This window comes from Neopsephotus bourkii, unplaced genomic scaffold (assembly GCF_033783945.1).
Source record: "Neopsephotus bourkii isolate Nb327-2 ecotype Australia unplaced genomic scaffold, CSIRO-AGI_Nbou_v1 NB_53, whole genome shotgun sequence".
NCBI lineage: Eukaryota > Metazoa > Chordata > Aves > Psittaciformes > Psittacidae > Neopsephotus > Neopsephotus bourkii.
Genome location: NW_026900570.1, coordinates 10,775,646 through 10,793,554, shown reverse-complemented (window position 1 = coordinate 10,793,554; position 17,909 = coordinate 10,775,646). Strand labels below are relative to the sequence as shown.

General features: G+C 44.2%; 1 protein-coding gene across 7 annotated transcripts in view; it reads left to right on the top strand.

Annotated features, from left to right (window-relative positions):
* Positions 1-17,309, top strand: part of JCAD (junctional cadherin 5 associated) — a 62,415-nt gene extending 45,106 nt beyond the window's left edge. For 3 of the 7 annotated variants that reach the window (XM_061350808.1, XM_061350799.1, XM_061350817.1), the window contains 2 exons: positions 6,298-9,950; positions 15,796-17,309. In XM_061350808.1, the coding sequence (XP_061206792.1) occupies positions 6,298-9,950; positions 15,796-15,830 (3,688 nt within the window). In that variant the 3' untranslated portion in view covers positions 15,831-17,309. Of the gene's footprint in view, positions 1-153; positions 918-1,743; positions 1,876-1,942; positions 2,340-6,297; positions 10,061-15,795 lie in introns of those variants that run through there. The other 4 variants (XM_061350826.1, XM_061350832.1, XM_061350839.1 and 1 more) reach the window with 4 other exon arrangements.
* The last annotated feature ends 600 nt before the right edge of the window (positions 17,310-17,909 follow it).

Sequence of the window (17,909 nt, the reverse complement as noted above, 5' to 3'; positions counted from 1 at the left end):
ATCCATTCATCTTCTGCTTAGAGGTAGGCCTTTGAGAATACTGGGGTGATGGGAAGTGGAATATTTAATTTACTAATGTGGTCTATATTAGAAAGGCCTTTCTGATGGGTTTAGAAAAGCTCAGTCCAAGTACAGTGAAAAAAAGGAGGGAGGCAAAAGCTCTTCCTTCAGTTAAAAAAACTGAAACTTCTTCTTCTGCCATATACACACCCTGATTTTTGCTGTGGATTTAGCCACGTGCTGAACACATTAGGGTGTGCCTAAATGCACCAAGGACTTTCTTGTTTTTTTGAGGCTGCTCTCATGGAGTAAACATGAGAAGGTGCCTGTGCATTTCTTTTTAAAACCGCTCCAAGCCAGTGGAAGCTCTTGTCGTCACTCCATAAAACGTGCTTGTACAACCGTGGCTTGCTTAACACGGAGTACGTGCGTGCTGGGGCTGGGGCAGGCTGGGCAGGAAGAGCTGTGTGTACACACCACCGCTTGGCCATTGTTCTGCAGCTATTTGAGTGCTGCAGATGAACAAAGGAAAGGGGCTAGAGCAGGACTGGAAGCCAGCCCAAGTGTGACGATAGTTTACAAGGAAAAGCCCCTTCCTCCTGCCCAGTGGGCCTGAAACTGAAAGCAGGGCAAAACGCTGTCACCTTGGGAGGTTGTCCTCTTAGGAAGAGCTTCACGTGGCAAAGGCATGTGGGCCCTGACTGCTGGGCTTGTCTGCTCTTCCCCTTCATGTCTCTTCTGCTTGCAACCCTGCTTGCCTGGAGCAGGAATGGCTCCTGGCTGCCAGCTAGGATAATGGGCAGGAAGAGATGTGAGCTCTGCAAAGCAGTCCTAGGGCAGCACATCCCAGCCGCGGTGAAAGTCCCCAGGTGGAACCAGCCCTTCTGCAGAAGGAAGGAGAGGACACAGGTTTAAAGGTAATGAAGAGGATTCTTCATGGTGTGTTATGGGTAAAGTAAACTGGACAGCGATAAAGTGAGGGAAGACAGTGAGAAAGGATGAGAGAGGAAAAGGTTTTGAAGCAGGGGAAGAGGGTGTGCAGGGGTGCCAAGGAGGGTGGTTCTTGGCCTTGGAACCGAGTTTACAGTATGGAGAAAAACTGGTGTGAAGAAGATACATGGCTGTACAAGGCTGGATGCTATTCCCATGCTGCTGTTCCCACACCCTGAAAGGTAGAGCCTGCGTGGGTGCATGGTGGCAAGGGAGGACTGCTGCCTCCCTGCATCCCTCTTCTCTGAGTGCATCTGTGGGGGAATCACATATCTGCCCCGTGTTTCAGACATGGCAGAGGTATCTGTAACTGCTCATGATGGCTAAATACAAAATAATGCAATCTGACAAATATCTCTTTCTTAGACTCAAAATGCAAGGAGTGGAACTGTCAGTCTACAGTGTAGTTAAATACTGTAGTCTGTTTTTTTTAAAGTGTCTTTTCCACATTACATAGGGAATACAGCCCTGGAAGTGGCTTTGTCACACCTTCATAAATATAGAACTCTTTTCTTATTGTCACAGCAAACTGATTCCAGGAGAGCCTATTGGGAGCTCTTATGAGGCACTAGCAGCTATGAACAAGGGAAAACCTTTGTCTGAGCCGTGCCTTTCTTGCCACCCCTGGGTGTGCAGAGTACCTCTGGTGAAGAACACGGCACTGCGCTGCTGGTACAGGAAGGGAGGGGCGAGCCCTCTGGGCCAGGTCCAGGAAAGCTGGCTGCAGCTTCAGTGCTGCAGCACCCATGTTTCAACTCCAGCCAGGGTGACAGGCCCCCTCCTGACCCTGAAGCACACCTGAGGCACAGGGCTGCCATGCAGGTGTGAGCTGTTTTGAAACTGAAGGGAAGGTGACCCACTTTGGAATGTTTTGGCCCTTTACAGGTAGGCCATGGTGAATTCCACTGGGGATCTTGATCTCTCCCACTGTCTGGTTTCTGTGCTATTGTAGGAAATAGATTCCTGGTTCTCAGGCTGGGAAAGAACTGCACAGGGCAGAGATTTGGGAACCATTTAGGCCTGAAGAGGGGACAACCACTCAGCAAGATCCAGGATGAATACTCTGCTCTTTGGGCACTGCAGGCTTCCTGCAGCCGTTTCCTGGCACTGTCTTCCTAGTGCTGCACCACAGCAGGAAGGGCCCAGAAGAGGCAGAGTGTGTCCCAACTGCCTTCACAGACCCTGACCAGCTGCATGGCAATCTGGAGCATGACTCGGGCTCCTCAGCCAGGGAATCATCTACACCGTGCTCTTGCCCACACCACTCACTGATACAGAAGAGCTGATCACCTTCCAAGCACCACAGAAGAGAGTGACATTGCCCACCTCATTGCTGCCTACACAGACAGGTTTGCAGGGCTCAGGGGGTTTCATGATGGCAGGAGATGATGCTGTTGTCTTCGCTCATTGGGGTGGTTATGCTGATGAAACTTTGCGGAGGAGGAAGAGGAGGAGACAGGCTTCATAGCAACTGCATGTGGGCACATCACACCGCCCGCTGCTGCTGCCTGCGAGGGGGGAGTGGCACCCCGGTGGAGCTGAGAAGTAATGTTTTGCTCCATCCTGTTGTTCTTCAGGCAAAGTGTGGGGAAGCGGATGATGGGAGGGCTGTCCTCACTGTCCTTACTTAACTGGGCATGAGGAGGTCTCACAGTAAAGGTTTGGGAGAGGAGAAGAGGCTAAAAAAATGGGAAAGCTGACCCTGTTGGTAGACATGACAGGGTTCACAGAACCCTCTCCTGCTTCTCTTCTGAGTGGAGAGAAAAGGCACTTTGCTCAGCTGTTTGTGTGGGAGAAACTATGTTGGTAACTTGCAAATTTAGACAGAAATAGACATCATTAATGAGATCACCTCCTGGAAATATTAGAAAAGTGTGCTGGTGTTTCCCGGTGCTAGGGCTTGGATAACTGTATGTGAGGATAGGCTCCCAAACCAGAACAGTGTCCAGAGCAGCCCTCTGAAAAGTTTTCCCCTTGATGCCAAATCCTGGAAATTTCTGAACAGTGCCTCTTGGTTGGGTACAAAGCACAAAGACCTTAAATTCATATAAAGCTAGAAATAGTTTGGGGATTTTTTTTTAACAGTTTTTATTAAATGCAGATTCAGTTTACAGCGTTTCATGATAGCAAACTTGATATTCGTTAGAAGCAGGCCTGTTAGAAAAGAGTTTGTGATGTTAAAATCTGCCTCCTTGGTCCCATGGGACCTCTCTGTCACTGGCACTTACATCTTCCTGGTTGGTCCCATGGGACTGCTCCCTCCTTGGCACCCCTCGCAGCTGTGAAGCAGTTGCAAGCTGCTGTGTCCAGGTGTGCATTTCTTTGTGCCTCAGTGCTGGCACATCATGGGGAGACAGAATTCTGTAGTAGCATGATCAGAGACTAGCTACTGCTAAGAGGAGTTCTTGGGTCTTTTCATTGATAATATGTCCTGGACATGAAGACTGCGGCATGACTGGTGTTTGCCATCTAAAATTGTAGCATTGGTGAGGCTGTAGTGGAGCATTTTGAACTTGGGGTGCCCCTTGGATTCTTATTCCCACTTCATTGACCCAAGACCCAAAAGTGTAACCTACCCCAGAAGGAGGCACTCCGCTGCAGTAGTGGCTGCAAGCACTGCGGTTGTGCAGTGCTGCCCCACTGCCTGCTGCCTGCCTGCCATGCCTGCGGTGTGCACATGTGCAGGAGCTGTTTTCCATCCTTGGAAGCAGAGGAGCCTTCAGGCTGGAGCTAAGCAGGAGTATCCTTTGGAAGGCTGTGGAGCATCCCCTTCCCACTGCACAGTGCAGTGCCTTGCTCTCCAAAGGTTTATGCTGCCTACAATACAGGCTGGCTGTAACCACTTCTAGCACCTGAGCCAGGAGCTGGAGAGATGATATTGTCCATCTTGTGAATAGGTCATAGAAAAGATCAGTCTTAAAATGCTCTGAATACCTCCTTTTAAATATCTTTTCTGCACTCATGTTGCAATGATGACGCAGTACATGTTATGTGGTGGTTTGTATCGTGTTCCAAAGTTCATTACTGGAGCCTAGTTATTAATATTTTAATCTTTAAAAATAAATTTAATCTCTTAAACAGCTTTTAATAAATGGAGAAACAACTTTTCTGTAACTGAAGCTGTCTTAACTTGGGCTAATTTACTTTAATAAATGACTGAGCTTGGATTTTGTTTGTTTTTAAAAAAGCAAACTAACTAAAACTCTTCTGTTTTAGCGGTTTCCTAGGAAAGAGTCGAGTAATGCTTCCTTCCCTTTCCTGATTTCCTATTAAATCCTTTAAACAGATAGCCCATTCCATTCCCATGCTGTTAGTTGAAATTGTTGCATATCTCAATATTAGTGTCTACCTTACCTCCTTCCCTGGATGTTTTTATATTTAGGTTAATAAGAATTTGGGTTTACTTTGGTATTTTTGATGGTGAATTAAGCTTTGCAACATCATCTCTGGAAATACAAAGATCAAGATTTTTAGATGCTTTTCTAAAAGACATGCTACCACTGAAGCAGGAATCATTTTAGGGAAGTCTGATGGTCTGTGTTGGGCAAGATGTCAAACTAAATAATTGTAACAGTCTCTTCTGATCTTGGAATCTATGACTCTGTACTTTCTGCAATTTCTGCGACCCCTTTAAAATAATGGATAAAATCAAACAGAAGGAGCAATCTCTCCATTCCCTCCTCACTAGTGCTAGACACTGTTTGTCACCTTGTTTTGTAAACGCAGGTACAAGTGGTGCCATAGCAGTGTGGGGATGAGATGAATAGGTAGATCTCATCATCTCAGAAGGAGGCAGCATTTGTTCAACTCTGTGTCTCCACATGCAGAGGGGCACGGAAATGTTTGTTTTCCCTGCAGTCAACTTTCCAATGTACCAGGTATTCTGTTATATCTCACTGATTAATGAAGATGACTTGATGATCTTGAAGGTCTTTTCCAACCTGGTTGATTCTATGATTCTATGTCTGTTACTTCCTGGGGTTCAGCAATCGAACTGTACTTTGCGCTTTAGCAGCAGAACATTTTGTTCAGATGTTAAGTCTTAATCCAGTTGAATTAATATGAACAAGATGCTTGTTATCCCAGTTTGGTTTTTAAACTTTTATAGTCATGGATGAAGTTAATACACATAAAAGAAAATTGCTGTGGGTTTGGATTGCTTAATTTTCATTCCAAATTTTGAGTTGTATTAAGTTTTTACAAACTACTATTTAAATAGATCAGGGGTTTTTTAGTAAAAAAGAGCCAGATGACTGTTTATATACCTTGGGGTGGAGGGAAGGGAAAGAAAATCTTGGGTTCTATCTGCATACTTGTCCTATTTCTGTCAATTTTGATTTTTCTTTCCACTCTTATGCTGGTGGCAGCCATACAGTGTAAGGGCAGTTATATTGTTGGACACCTCAGGTACAAGAATAGAGAACACAGTTCAAGTAGAAGATGAATTAATTTTTTATATAGAAGGGTACCAAGTTTTTCCACAGTAGTATGTAAAACAGTTTACACCTTTCAGAACACACAAAGAGCTTATTCTGTTCATGTGAATCTGTGTTCTGGATTTTTAATCCATAGTAAAATGACTCATGTCTTTCATATTTCAGTAATGGATTGCTGGAGTTAATCTGTCTTTTATATGGGAAATTTATACTTCTTTTGAGGTATTTTAGATTTTCAATATCGGTTCCCCCTTAATCAGAATTGTGCTGATACATCACTGTTGTTGTGACATGCATCATTTAATCCGAAGTATTTTGAAGGAATTTAGTCCCTCAGAAAAATGGAAAGAAACAACACTGGAAACAATATAAAATTTCAGTTCTTGCAGTAGGATGCAAATCATGTTTCTTACAGAATATATCTTATGAAATAGCCCTCTATCTGTTCTCCTTACCTCTGCTTTTTGAATTACTGTTAAACTTGTGTATCACAGTAGTCCCCTTGACATCTATAGATTTTGATGTAGCAGAGTGCAGAAATAAGTTTAGCACAATCAGTTCTGGTTTTCTGGTGTCCGTCGAGGAGGGCTGTGCATGCTTGCACAGCATGTAACTGTGTGCATTTGTTTCTCTCTCTAACGGCTTTTTGCATAGCTAACAATGTGCCAGCAGAGCATTGGTCCCTTCCTTTACTCATTTTAATGACTGACTTTTAAATCCTCTCATTAAAATCATAATATCATCTGACTGCAAATAGATTACACAAACCCCATTGGCATAACTCCACATTTGACCTCCTAACGTGCTTTACTCATAAGAGAAAGAGCGGGCACCTGTGCAAATGGCCTGTGACACTCCATTTCTTTTTCAGGGTTTATGACAGGCCTCAATTAGCACGGTCCTCCCAGCCCAAGACTGATAAAGATCTTGCCTACTGGAGAAGACGAGGACAGGACTTCAGTGTGCTCCTGGGCTACTCCCAGAAAGCCGGTGTGGAAATGAAAGGCCTGGCTGCAGCCCCGGGGGCACCCCGGCACCCCAAGGAGAGTCAGCTGAAGGTGGGCACAGGTGCAGGGTACAGCAGAAGACGTGGCTTGCAGGAGAGCTGTGAAGTGCCCAGTGACTGCAGATGGCAGAGTATGGGAATGGAAAGCTGGAACCAGCCAAAAAAGGTAGGGAGGCAAATGTCTGAGGGTGACAGGGAGAAGCTGCTTCAAGAGCTGTATTCACTGACTCTGGGAGACAACGTACTGAGCACCCACAACAAGGGGAAATCACAATCGTTGCCGAGGGTCCTTTCACCCGAAAGCATGAGGTGCGTGGAAATGCCCTCCCTGACCAACAGTAACAACTCACTCAGCATAACTAAAGCCCCCTCCTATCCTCCAAACAAACCGAGTGTGGAACCAGCCAAGCCCCATGAAACAGGAGGCCATCTCCTTCCCCTGGTGAAACCCAAGTATGGGAAACCTCTCAAGCCTCCCTCCTACGAACTACAGCGACAGACCAGGGCACCTGCCCATACTGTGGGTTTCCAGGACCACTACCAGAAAGATGAATCCATATCTTACTTAGCCAAAGTTAATGAGCCAAGGCAAGAGGCTTGCATTCATGACTCTGGTTTGGAGCCCCCAGTCTATGTACCTCCTCCTTCTTACAAATCCCCACCTCACCAAAACGTGACCCCGCATCCTCTCAGTGAAGTGCCTAACACAGACACATATGCCAGCAGCAATCAGCAGGGTCCTGCAGAGCGGGTTGTCCCCTGCCAGCGACCAGCCATGAATACTTCTGAAGCAGGGGTTGACCTTTGCAAAGACAACCATCTTCCTCATGGGAAGCAAAGCCATGTAAAGCGCTCTGCTGACTACCTGCGTTCTGTTCAGTATATTCCCTTTGATGATCCTCGGATACGACACATTAAAATTGCACCACCAGAAAGTCTTCAGGACAACACTAAATACACTGAAAATGCACGTAGTCCCAGTTCTGGTGCTTTGCAAGAGAGAGATCTTGAAGTACAGTACAACAGTGCCTTTCTGGATGCATCAAACTTGTCCAATTCTTCAAAGGGCGAAAGAACTTCCATCAGCTCCACCCATAGCAACAGATGGTTGGCACCGTCCGTCCGAGATCAGGAAAACTGTGCCTTGCTGGACCAAAGAGACAGTTGTAGCACAACTAATCACAGCCCCTGTAATGAAGCCAGTGTGGAGTACACTAAAGGCAAACTTTCTGTAAGAAATTCACATATGGACAGCACCTGTGAGACTGTTACAAAAGTGAAAAAGTTTGAACCTGGAACTGGGATGCAGAGTAAAAAGAGTTCAAAGAAAAAAATGAATGAAACTATATTTTGTTTGGTATCTATCCCAGTTAAATCAGAATCCAATCTGCCAGATACAGATAGGAACAACAACATAACCCAGAGCCCTGGTAAGAATGGGTTTGATAACAATGGGGCTTTGCAGGAACAAAGTCTCTTAAGTATGTCTTCAACCGACTTGGAGTTACAAGCGCTTACAGGAAGCATGACCAATAAAAATGAGTTACAAAAACAAGAGCTGTGGAGACCAGAAGAGTTCAAACAAATGAATGACCTCAGATTTATTCAGCCTGCAAAGCACAGAGAGCTCAAATACTCTGGCTCCTGGCCAGGTGATCAGTACAAAGACCAGCAGACACAGACCAGTTTCACAGAAGAACCCAAAAGCCCACAATTTTTCCATGGTACAAAGCCTGAGCAGCCCAATAGTAACAAACCACTGTCTCCAAAGCTCCTAGGATGTACACTATCCACAATAGGGTCAAACCAGATAGAGTTACCTTCTGATGAGAGAAGCTGCAGGCAGAGCACTTATGGTATGAAGGGTCAGATGTACCTCAGCCAGTCTAGCAACAGTGCATTTTCCAGGACTGCCACCTCAGTCCTTCATGCCCCCTCCCCAAAAGTGCTCCGGAGCCAGACCATGCCTGCCCAGGAGAGGGAAACTGGCCTTCTTCCCAAGGGAGATGTAATTAAGGGAGAACCAGGTGCTCCCTGCAACAGTAAAGAGCTGTTTGGTCAGTTCCTGTTGAAGCCTGTAAGTCGCCGTCCCTGGGATGCAATAAGTGAGCTAGAAAGTTTTAACAAGGAGCTGCAAGAGCAGGAGGAGAGCATAAGCAGTGAAGAAGATTTGGAAAGTGCTGTGGCTTCCCTGCAGGCAGGTGCCCTTAGGCAAAGGAGGGCATCCAGAAATGAGAAGTTGAACCAGGAGCCAAAACACAGTGGGAAATCAGAAATGGTTGTGCCAGAAGGGCCTGTATTTAAGTCAGGAAGAGTTAAAAGTAAGTCTGAAAGTTGGAGTGTGGGGACGGAGCATGGTGGCGAGCCAGGCAGCATTGGCTCTCAAGGCTCTTTGCAGCCAGGAGGGAGCAGTGAAGGAGTCAGACCAGCAGATGGAAGTCTGATAACAGAAATGAGGATGGGGGAAGCCAAGAACATAAAAAGCAAGCAGCCAGTTCACGTGGAGCCTCTCCAGGGCGTTTTGTCCAGTAGCCCAAGCAGTTCATGTCACAGTAATCCTTTCAATAACCCCGTCTTGCAGGCTATGAGTGAAGACCAAAATTACCTAGACTTTGTTAAGCTGAGCAAAGGTGCAGCTTCCACAAATGATACAGTATTAGAGAGAGGCTCGGTAGTATGCTTGTCACTAACAAAGAGGAACCATGGGCGCTCAGAGCCAGATTTGAGGTCAGTGGGACTTGATGTAGCCCCAGGACCCGATGCTAACAGTTCTGATTACTCTTCAAATGCAGATGCAGTGGAAATCCCTGTGAATGAGTCATTGCAGGCAAGAGCTGCAAGAATTTTAGGTATAGATATAGCAGTGGAGTCTCTCCTTCCAGATGACCGCCTTGGGCCCCACTCAAGCACTAGCCCTGCAAATGGTGCCCAGGACTTTGGGTCCTCAGTGGGGAGCGCAGTAAGTGACAAAGAAAAAAAAAAAGAGGGTTCTTATGAAGGCAGACGAAAGTGTGGCTGGACAGAGAGTGCTCTCTTTGTCAGAGTAGGAGGCCGATCCTTATGCCCTGATGAATGCCAGACTGCTCACCAGGAAACCAGTGCTAAACCACAGGTAACAGAGCAAGTTCTTGAACAGCCTGCGAGTCCTAGCCAAGGTGAGGACCAAAACTTGGTTTGCAAGTCAACTGTGTATCAGCATTCAGAAAAGAGAGTGAGAAGCACTTCAAAAGTGATAGAGACACTCCAAGGCAAGCTCACTTCTCCACCTAGCCGGACTGCCATGGATCGCTTAGTAAGAATGAAAGAAGTTGACTCTGTGTCCCGGATGAGACGTCTGAGCATTAAGAGCGCAGACTCCGGAGAGGAGGTGGATGAGGAGAAGCTGTCGAGGGTACAAGAGGAAAGAGGAAGCAAACTGGCAAGCTCAGGGGCTGTTTCCAAGCGTGTCATCTCTCTCAGTGAAAACGGATATTTAGGTGGAATGGACAAGAAGAAGATCGACAAAGATGTTTCTTTAGGTAAGACCCTATTACAGGAGATCTGGATCGGTGCTGTTTTCTTATGTAATGGGTATGATCGATTTGCTTATGCCCACATAATGCTGCTCAAATAGTTACAGGCTGTGGGTGGTACTACCCCCATCTGGTTGTCACCCCTTTGCTCTCCTTGTGGAAGAGATGACTGTTCTCTGATCGCATTTTAGGAAAAGGTACTGTAAAACCCACTTGTGATACTGAAACTCATTCACAGAGGCTGGAGCGCCCTCTGAGGTCTTATCTCTGTCTAATTGTTTCAGGGAACAGCCAGCTTCAAACAGCAGAGTTGAAAGATAGTCACTCTAGTGCCAGTGTTTGGGAACGTGGTGATTTAATCATAGCCTCTCCTTGAATACCCATCTTTTCCCTCTCTTAAGTAGACACATACTGTATCAGAGTGCAGAAGAAACTAAAAATAAAAATCTGATGTTCTTCTGTGAAGCCCCTGGGAAATGGCTGCATTGAGAGGCCTGGAAAATTCTCTGTCTCTCATGAATATTTTCCAGCTCAGATGTTGGGAATAACTGTTATCCCCAGGTCAAACGGAAAGTTGACCTTCTCCGTGAACACCTTTTTTTACTTTATTTTGTGTGTGTGTGTGTGTGTTCCTCATCTCTCAAAAGTATAGAAACTTGTGTAATCCATATGCATCCCCAAAGTAACATGAGCTGTTCTCTCTTCAAAATGGTTTTCATATGGCCTTGTGTTGAACACTAAGTATCAGTTGTTGCCATAGAGCTGTGTAAAGGGATAAATCTCCCAAGCCACCTGTCTAGTCCATTAAATTAATTGGAGTGAGCAAATGTATGGTGTGAAGGTTGTTAAATGAATATTAATCTCCTCCTTCCTTTTTCTGTCCTCTCCATAACAGCTAACACTTTCCCTTGAAATCTGTGCAGGTTATTCATTAAACTTCACTGATATAAATCTGTTCACAGTCTTCTAGCACAGAGGGACAGAAACTAAATGGAGCATACTTTAAATGGATTTATGTATTTCCATCTGAAGAGAAATATTTGTATTAGTTCTAAGTATTGACTCCTGCAGTCTTGCAGCCTTTCCATTCATGTCTTCTTTCTCTATCTCACAGCTCTATGTCTCTTTCTGTCCTGAACTATATTTCTTGAGACCAGATTTTCTAAACAGGCTAATTCAGCTTTCTTGTACTCATCAGGTCTAGTATGCCCTACATGCATTTCATGCTTTTCTCCCTTGGGGTTTCTGCTGGAGTGAAGAAAATAACTGTTGTGGTGACATGACTTCAGGGATGTATCAAAACAGATTATGTGTGTTTATTGGAGATTTATTCTGCAGTAAATTAGGTCTAAATTTATCCCTCTTGCTGACAATGCCAGGCTTGTATTCTGCAGTATGTTCCTGTTGCAGCAGTTCCCTCACAGACATGACAGCCCTCCCCCTCCCTGGATAAGCGTGGTGGATGTCCCTTCCTGTTGCACACATCCAGTACCACAGGGTAGCACACACTCACATGGGAGGGGAAAGCATCTCCACCACTGGTCTCTTCCCATCCAAAGAGACCCTGAATTGCTGATGGCCACAAGATCTTCACCTTACCTTAACGAGGCAGGACTGAAGACTCATGTTTGTAGAAAGGCCTAATATTGTGTCTTCTTCTGTTAACTCTCAGTCCAACTTCCAGATTAGCTTACTGGTACCATTGACAGACAAAATGAGAATTAAGCATAGAATCACAGAATGGTTTGGGTTGGAAGGGAGCTTCAAGATCACAGAATCATAGAATAGTCAGGGGTGGAAAGATCAACTAGTTCCAATCCCCCTTCCACAGGCAGGGACACCTTCACTAGACCAGGCTGCTCAAAGCCCTGTCCAACCTGGCCTTGAACACTGCCAGGGATCAGGCAGCCACAGCTTGTCTGGGAAGCCTGTTCCAGTGTCTCACCATCCTCCTAGTGCTTCTTCCTAATATCTAATCTAAATATACCCCCTTTCAGGTTAAAGCCGTTCCCCCATGTCCTATCACTACATGCCCTTGAAGAAAGCCCCTCTCCAGATTTCTTGTTGAAAACCTTTGTATTCATAGCTTTTAAAGAGTAAATATTGCCAAAGGCCATACTATTTGGAGTGAGGTAGTGTGATGTTACTCTTACATGTCTGTAAATCGATGGGTCTGCATGGAACACACCCACAGGTGCTGAGGGAGCTGGCGGGGGTCATTGCTAGGCCACTTTCCATCATCTTTGGTAAGTCGTGGGAAACAGGAGAGGTGCCTGAGGATTGGAGGATGGCAAATGTCATGCCAGTCTGTAAGAAGGGCAAGAAGGAGGACCAGGGTAATTATAGGTAAGGTCAGCCTTACCTCCATCCCTGGAAAGGTGATGGAACAACTTATTCTTGACACCATCTCTAGACATATCAAGGATGAGGGGGTCATTAAGAGTAGCCAACATGGTTTTACCAAGGGGAAGTCACGTTTGACCAACCTTATAGCTTTCCATGAGGAAGTAACTAGGTGGATGGATGATGGTAGAGCGGTAGATGTGGTTTTTCTTGACTTCAGTAAGGCATTTGATACTGTCTCCCACAGCATCCTCATAGATAAGCTAAGGAAGTGTGGGCTTGATGATCAGGTAGTGAGGTGGATCAAGAACTGGTTGAAAGGAAGAAGGCAGAGAGTTGTAGTCAATGGGGCAGAATCTAGCTGGAGGCCTGTGACTAGTGGAGTCCCTCAGGGGTCGGTGCTGGGACCAGTGCTGTGTAATATTTTCATCAACGACCTTGTTGAGGGAACTGAGTGTACTCTCAGCAAGTTTGCTGATGACACTAAACTGGGAGGAGTGACTGACACACCAGAAGGCTGTGCTGCCATCCAGCAAGACCTGGATATGCTGGAGAGTTGGGCAGGGAGAAATTTGATGAAATTCTACAAGGGCAAGTGTAGAGTCTTGCGTCTGGGGAAGAACAACCCCATGTACCAGTACAGGCTGGGGACTGACCTGCTGGAAAGTAGTGAAGGGGAAAGGGACCTGGGGGTGCTGGTGGATAGAAGGATGACCATGAGCCAGCAATGCGCCTTTGTGGCCAAGAAGGCCAATGGCATCCTAGGGTGTATTAGAAAGGGTGTGGTTAGTAGGTCAAGAGAGGTTCTCCTTCCCCTCTACTCTGCACTGGTGAGGCCGCATCTGGAATATTGTGTTCAGTTCTGGGCCCCTCAGTTCAAGAAGGACAGGCAATTGCTTGAAAGAGTCCAGCGCAGAGCCACAGAGATGATTAAGTGAGTGGAACATCTCCCTTATGAGGAGAGGCTGAGGGAGCTGGGTCTCTTTAGCTTGGAGGAGACTGAGGAGTGACCTCATCCATGGTTACAAATATGTAAAGGGTAAGTGTCAGGATGATGGAGCTAGGTTTTTTTTCAGTGATGTCCAATGATAGGACAAGGGGCAATGGGTGTAAACTGGAGCATAGGAGGTTCCATGTGAACATCAGGAAGAACTTCTTTACTGTGAGAGTGACAGAGCACTGGAACAGGTTGCCCAGGGGGGTTGTGGAGTCTCCTACATTGGAGATATTCAAGGCCCGACTGGACAAGTTCCTGTATGATGTACTCTAGGTTACCCTGCTCTTGCAGGGGGGTTGGACTAGATGATCTTTTGAGGTCCCTTCCAACCCTTGGGATTCTGTGATTCTGTAATTGCAGAATGGGTCCATCGTAGAGGCTAGAGCCCTTAGCAGAAACAGGCTTTCACATGTATAATGCAGCTTGGCATATGAACAGTCATCTCAGAGTAAAAGCTCTGATGAAACTCAGTGCAAGAAGCTCATCTTACTATGCAAATACTGCCATTAGAAGAACGTCACCAAATTTTTCCCAATGCAGTGGATGTATTTTCTCCTTTGCTGTTTGAAGACTGCTTCCATGAGGTTGCTGATGTGGCTTTGTTGCTGTAAAAAGCATTTAAAATGAGCTTAACCAAATGTTGAATAAACATTTCTGTTCATTGCTAGAACTCCAATGTTTGTCTCCCTTGAAGTGAGCCTGGGCTGTAGCCTGGCCCTTTTTTGTCCTTGGTTTAGGTGCTGAAGGCGTGGGTCAGCTTCCAAGGAATAAGCTGAGCCACACAGAGACTCCTAGATTGTCTCCCCCCACCTGACTCCCCAAAACAGTGAGCACCTGCAGCTTTATGGACAGTTTTATTAGTGTGAATTTGTCTGACCTTAGGAAAATCAGGTTTCTGGATGTCAATCCATTTTTATTGTTAGGTCAACCTCACTCAGAACAGTTCTAGCAGTTTAGATGGCAAAATATTTACAGTGAAAAAGATGTTACTGCTTTAGAGACATCTTCCCACACCATCAGTTCATTACGCTTAGAAAGATGCAGCGTTAGCCTGGAGTGCACTAACCCTCAAAAACATTTTCTCCTTGATTTTTTTCTTTCTTTTTTTTTTTTTCTTTTTTTTTTTTGCATTCACATGGCATCTGTTTTTGAAGTTCAGAAATACCAGAGGAGGCTTAATAGTGATAAGCAGTTCTGAAAAACACGATGCTGCTGGCACAGACTCCTTTCTTGACTGACCTAGCAATTTGAAGAGAGTAGGCAAGAGAAGTAATAAAGGCTCCTGCAATAGGAATCCACACACTGAGGCCAAATCCAGAAGTTCTTCCTTAGCCAGCTCCACCTTAATGTGAGTCTGGATGCTGCAGATGGACAGTTGCACATTGGAGTAGAATTTTCCCTCTGAGGATCTTTATGCTTGTTTGAATGAAGACATTCACTCACATCAACATGAAAGTCCTGAGGGTGACTGTTTTACTCCAAAGTGCGATATTTATTTGTGCAACTATTTTCACGCTCAACTGTTTAAACACGAGTGCTGTGGGAGTACAGCCTACAAGAGGGACATTTAAGGTTAGCACAGATGCCCAGATTGTGTAAGAACAGCAAGTAGCACATGGTAGCACGGGCTGCAGTTCCTCTGGTTCCTCTATGACTCCATCCCCAGGAGCCCAGGATAAGTCAGATGCATGCATGACAGCAGAGGGCATATCTCACAAGGCAAAGCCCTTTCAGTGCAATCCTTAGCCAAAGTCACAAAGGTGAAGGAAAGGGCTCCTGTCTGCTCACTTTGTGGCCAATGTTGGGATAAATCCAATAAAAAATCTGATAAAAGAGTGTGATTGGGGATTCAGGAAAAGAAAAACAACATATGGTCTGTCCTGTGAACTGATAAGCGGTGGGCTGAAAATGAAGAGCAGTGCTAGTAAGCGAGTAAAGTGCTTTAGTGAATAATGTTCAAAACGTGAGCTGCAGTTCTACAGACTGAAGTGAGACAGTCTAGCCATAGTGATGCAACGCAGCTGTGCTTTCCTGTATTCTGCTGAATTAACCTGAAACCAAGGATTTGCAATTGAACGAAAAGACCCTGATGGTTGGATGGCATCGTCACTTCTTCAGCCAGCCTTAAACACCTTGCTAGGATGCTTAAAAGCATTTACTTGTCCTTAGCGTTCAGTACAAGGGGGGAATCAAATCTTAAGTCGTTCTCTCCTTGTCAAAGCATCTGAAAACTAGAAGTAGTCACTTAGCATTCAGTGCACATGTTCCTACCCACCCAAGGCTTTCCAAATTCTATCTCCATGCATTTGATCCAAGTTATTCCCAAATTACACTTGAGTACATGCAGAATTTGGGTCAGGAATGTAGCATGTATCTTTAAGGCTGTAAGTCTAGTATTGGCTTCTTTTCTAAAATAAAAACTAGCAAAAAGATGTCTGATTTCCACAGCTAGCAACATTGAATAGATTTCCCGATACATTATTAACAGTATTTTTTGGTTTTTTTTTTCAGATACATATGACCCCACCAAAGTTGAAAAGGTGTGAGATGAATGAATAGAGAAACTTCTGTTCAACTAAGAATGTTTCACTGATGTATTTTCTTTCTTTTCTGGGTGCTCTTTGTTTGTTCTCTTGTTCTTTGAAGCTTGGAAATTGCCTCCATTTGTGGTGTTCATGGTGTACTGATAATGCCTTTACCACTGCCACTAGGAATTAGCTATTTGTATCTGAAACTGTTGCGGAGACCACAACAAAATCTGAATTATACATTGGAACCATCTGGCTTTGTAGCGTTAAAACTTAATACCAACTGTTGGAAATGGGTTTTGTCTGAACTCTATTTCAGTCTTCAGTGGGGACGATGAAATGCATGAAGTGAGGCTTTTGAGCTTTCTCTTTGGTGTAAATGTAAACGTGGGAGATTAGTGAAATGATTTTTTAAAGAATGTGAATTTATAAGCTAAACTTCTAAGTATCTACAGTCTAAACTTTGTTTAACTTAAGGGATTTTTGGCCATAAGTAGAAAGTGCTGCTGCACGAAGTCAGAGATGGAATGTGAGAGAATCATAGCGAAGACCAATTGTGAAATTATTTCTAACTTCCAGAGTTTGAATTTACTCAGATTAAATACTTGCTTGCCACCTAGAGAGAAGAAAAACAAAAACCCCAAAGCTTCTAAAAGATGGAAGACTTTTGTAGTACAGTGTACAGAACGTGTAATTATAGTAGCTGGCAACTAGTGTTTCAAACCAATGCAAAATATACCACTGGCTGTTTTGCACTCAGTATTACCTGTTTTTGTTTTGCTGTTTAGAAATTCTTTATATGAAAGAATAGTAGCTGGTTTAAAATAGCCCATTTTAACAAAGTAACTATATTTCTTGTTACAGAATACTATCTATTTTTCTACGATGTAAACAATTGCTAACAAGTGGCAAGTATAAAGAAGTATTATTATTATTGTTATATTTTAAGACTTACCCCTCTGAGTGAAGGTGCCCCAAGCAGATTTCACTTGTATATCCTAATGCACACTCCATATTGCCACATACTCAGTAGTGCTACCTTATTTTGTTCTAAAAAGAGCTGTCTATGTATGTATGTACTACGGTGTTTTTTCCCCGCTCAACCTTTGAATGGTTCTTGGAGCCACTTTCTGAAACACAGCTGAGAACTGTCTGGGATGGTGTTGCTGCCATTATATTCCTTGGCAGCCATGATGAAAACATGGGTTTGGATCTCAGTTCCAGTGTCTCTGTGTGGCTCAGACAAAATACCTGGTTTCTTTCTTTTACTTTATTCTCTTTTTTACAGATTATGGGTTTGAATTAGGCCAGTGTATAAAAAATAAACAGAACTGAGTTTAAGTCTTCCCTGAAGTCAGTTGATGTTGCTGGGGAGAGTTCAGGTGTCTTCTTGATGGCATTTAAGTTCATGGCTTTAAGTGTATTTTATCTGCACACACAAATGCATGAATTACAGAAGCTACAATAAAGCCTATGCATTCTGCTCCTTCTGAATTAGCCTGCATAGTATGTGTATCTTTAAAGCCTTTATGTCCACTCCTGTGTGTTTTTTTGTAAGTACCTGTGTCCTGACATTCTTCTGATGATTTGTTCACGTACTTGACCGGTCTATTTTACTGGCCTTTTCTGGTTTTTTAGCATAATTTTATTTTTAAAAGTCTATTTTCTTGAAATATTTTTTCCTAAGTTTGTAATTTTGAAAGAATGATGGGGAAAAACACTGATCCTATGTTTTGGCAGAAAGAATTTCTTGTCTGTAACACATGATTCTGTTACATATGGAATATTTAAAGCTTGTTTGAAAAGCAAATGTGGTCTATAATTTATTCTATTAACTCTTGTGCATGTTGTTATTGTTGACAAACTGTTCCCACCACTTTACTATATCCACCTTTCTTCATCACCATCTTCTGCATCTAGGGGCTAGTAAATAGATACAAAGCACTTTTTGTCCACCCTAGCCTCCCCTCTAATTCTGCCCATAGAAGAAAAAAAAACTAATTCTGAAAGGCAACTGCTTCAGCTTTCATCATCCCACTTATTAGTAGATCTGTGATGCCTAGCAATAAATTGAAAGTTTTTATTTGTCCTTGGTTT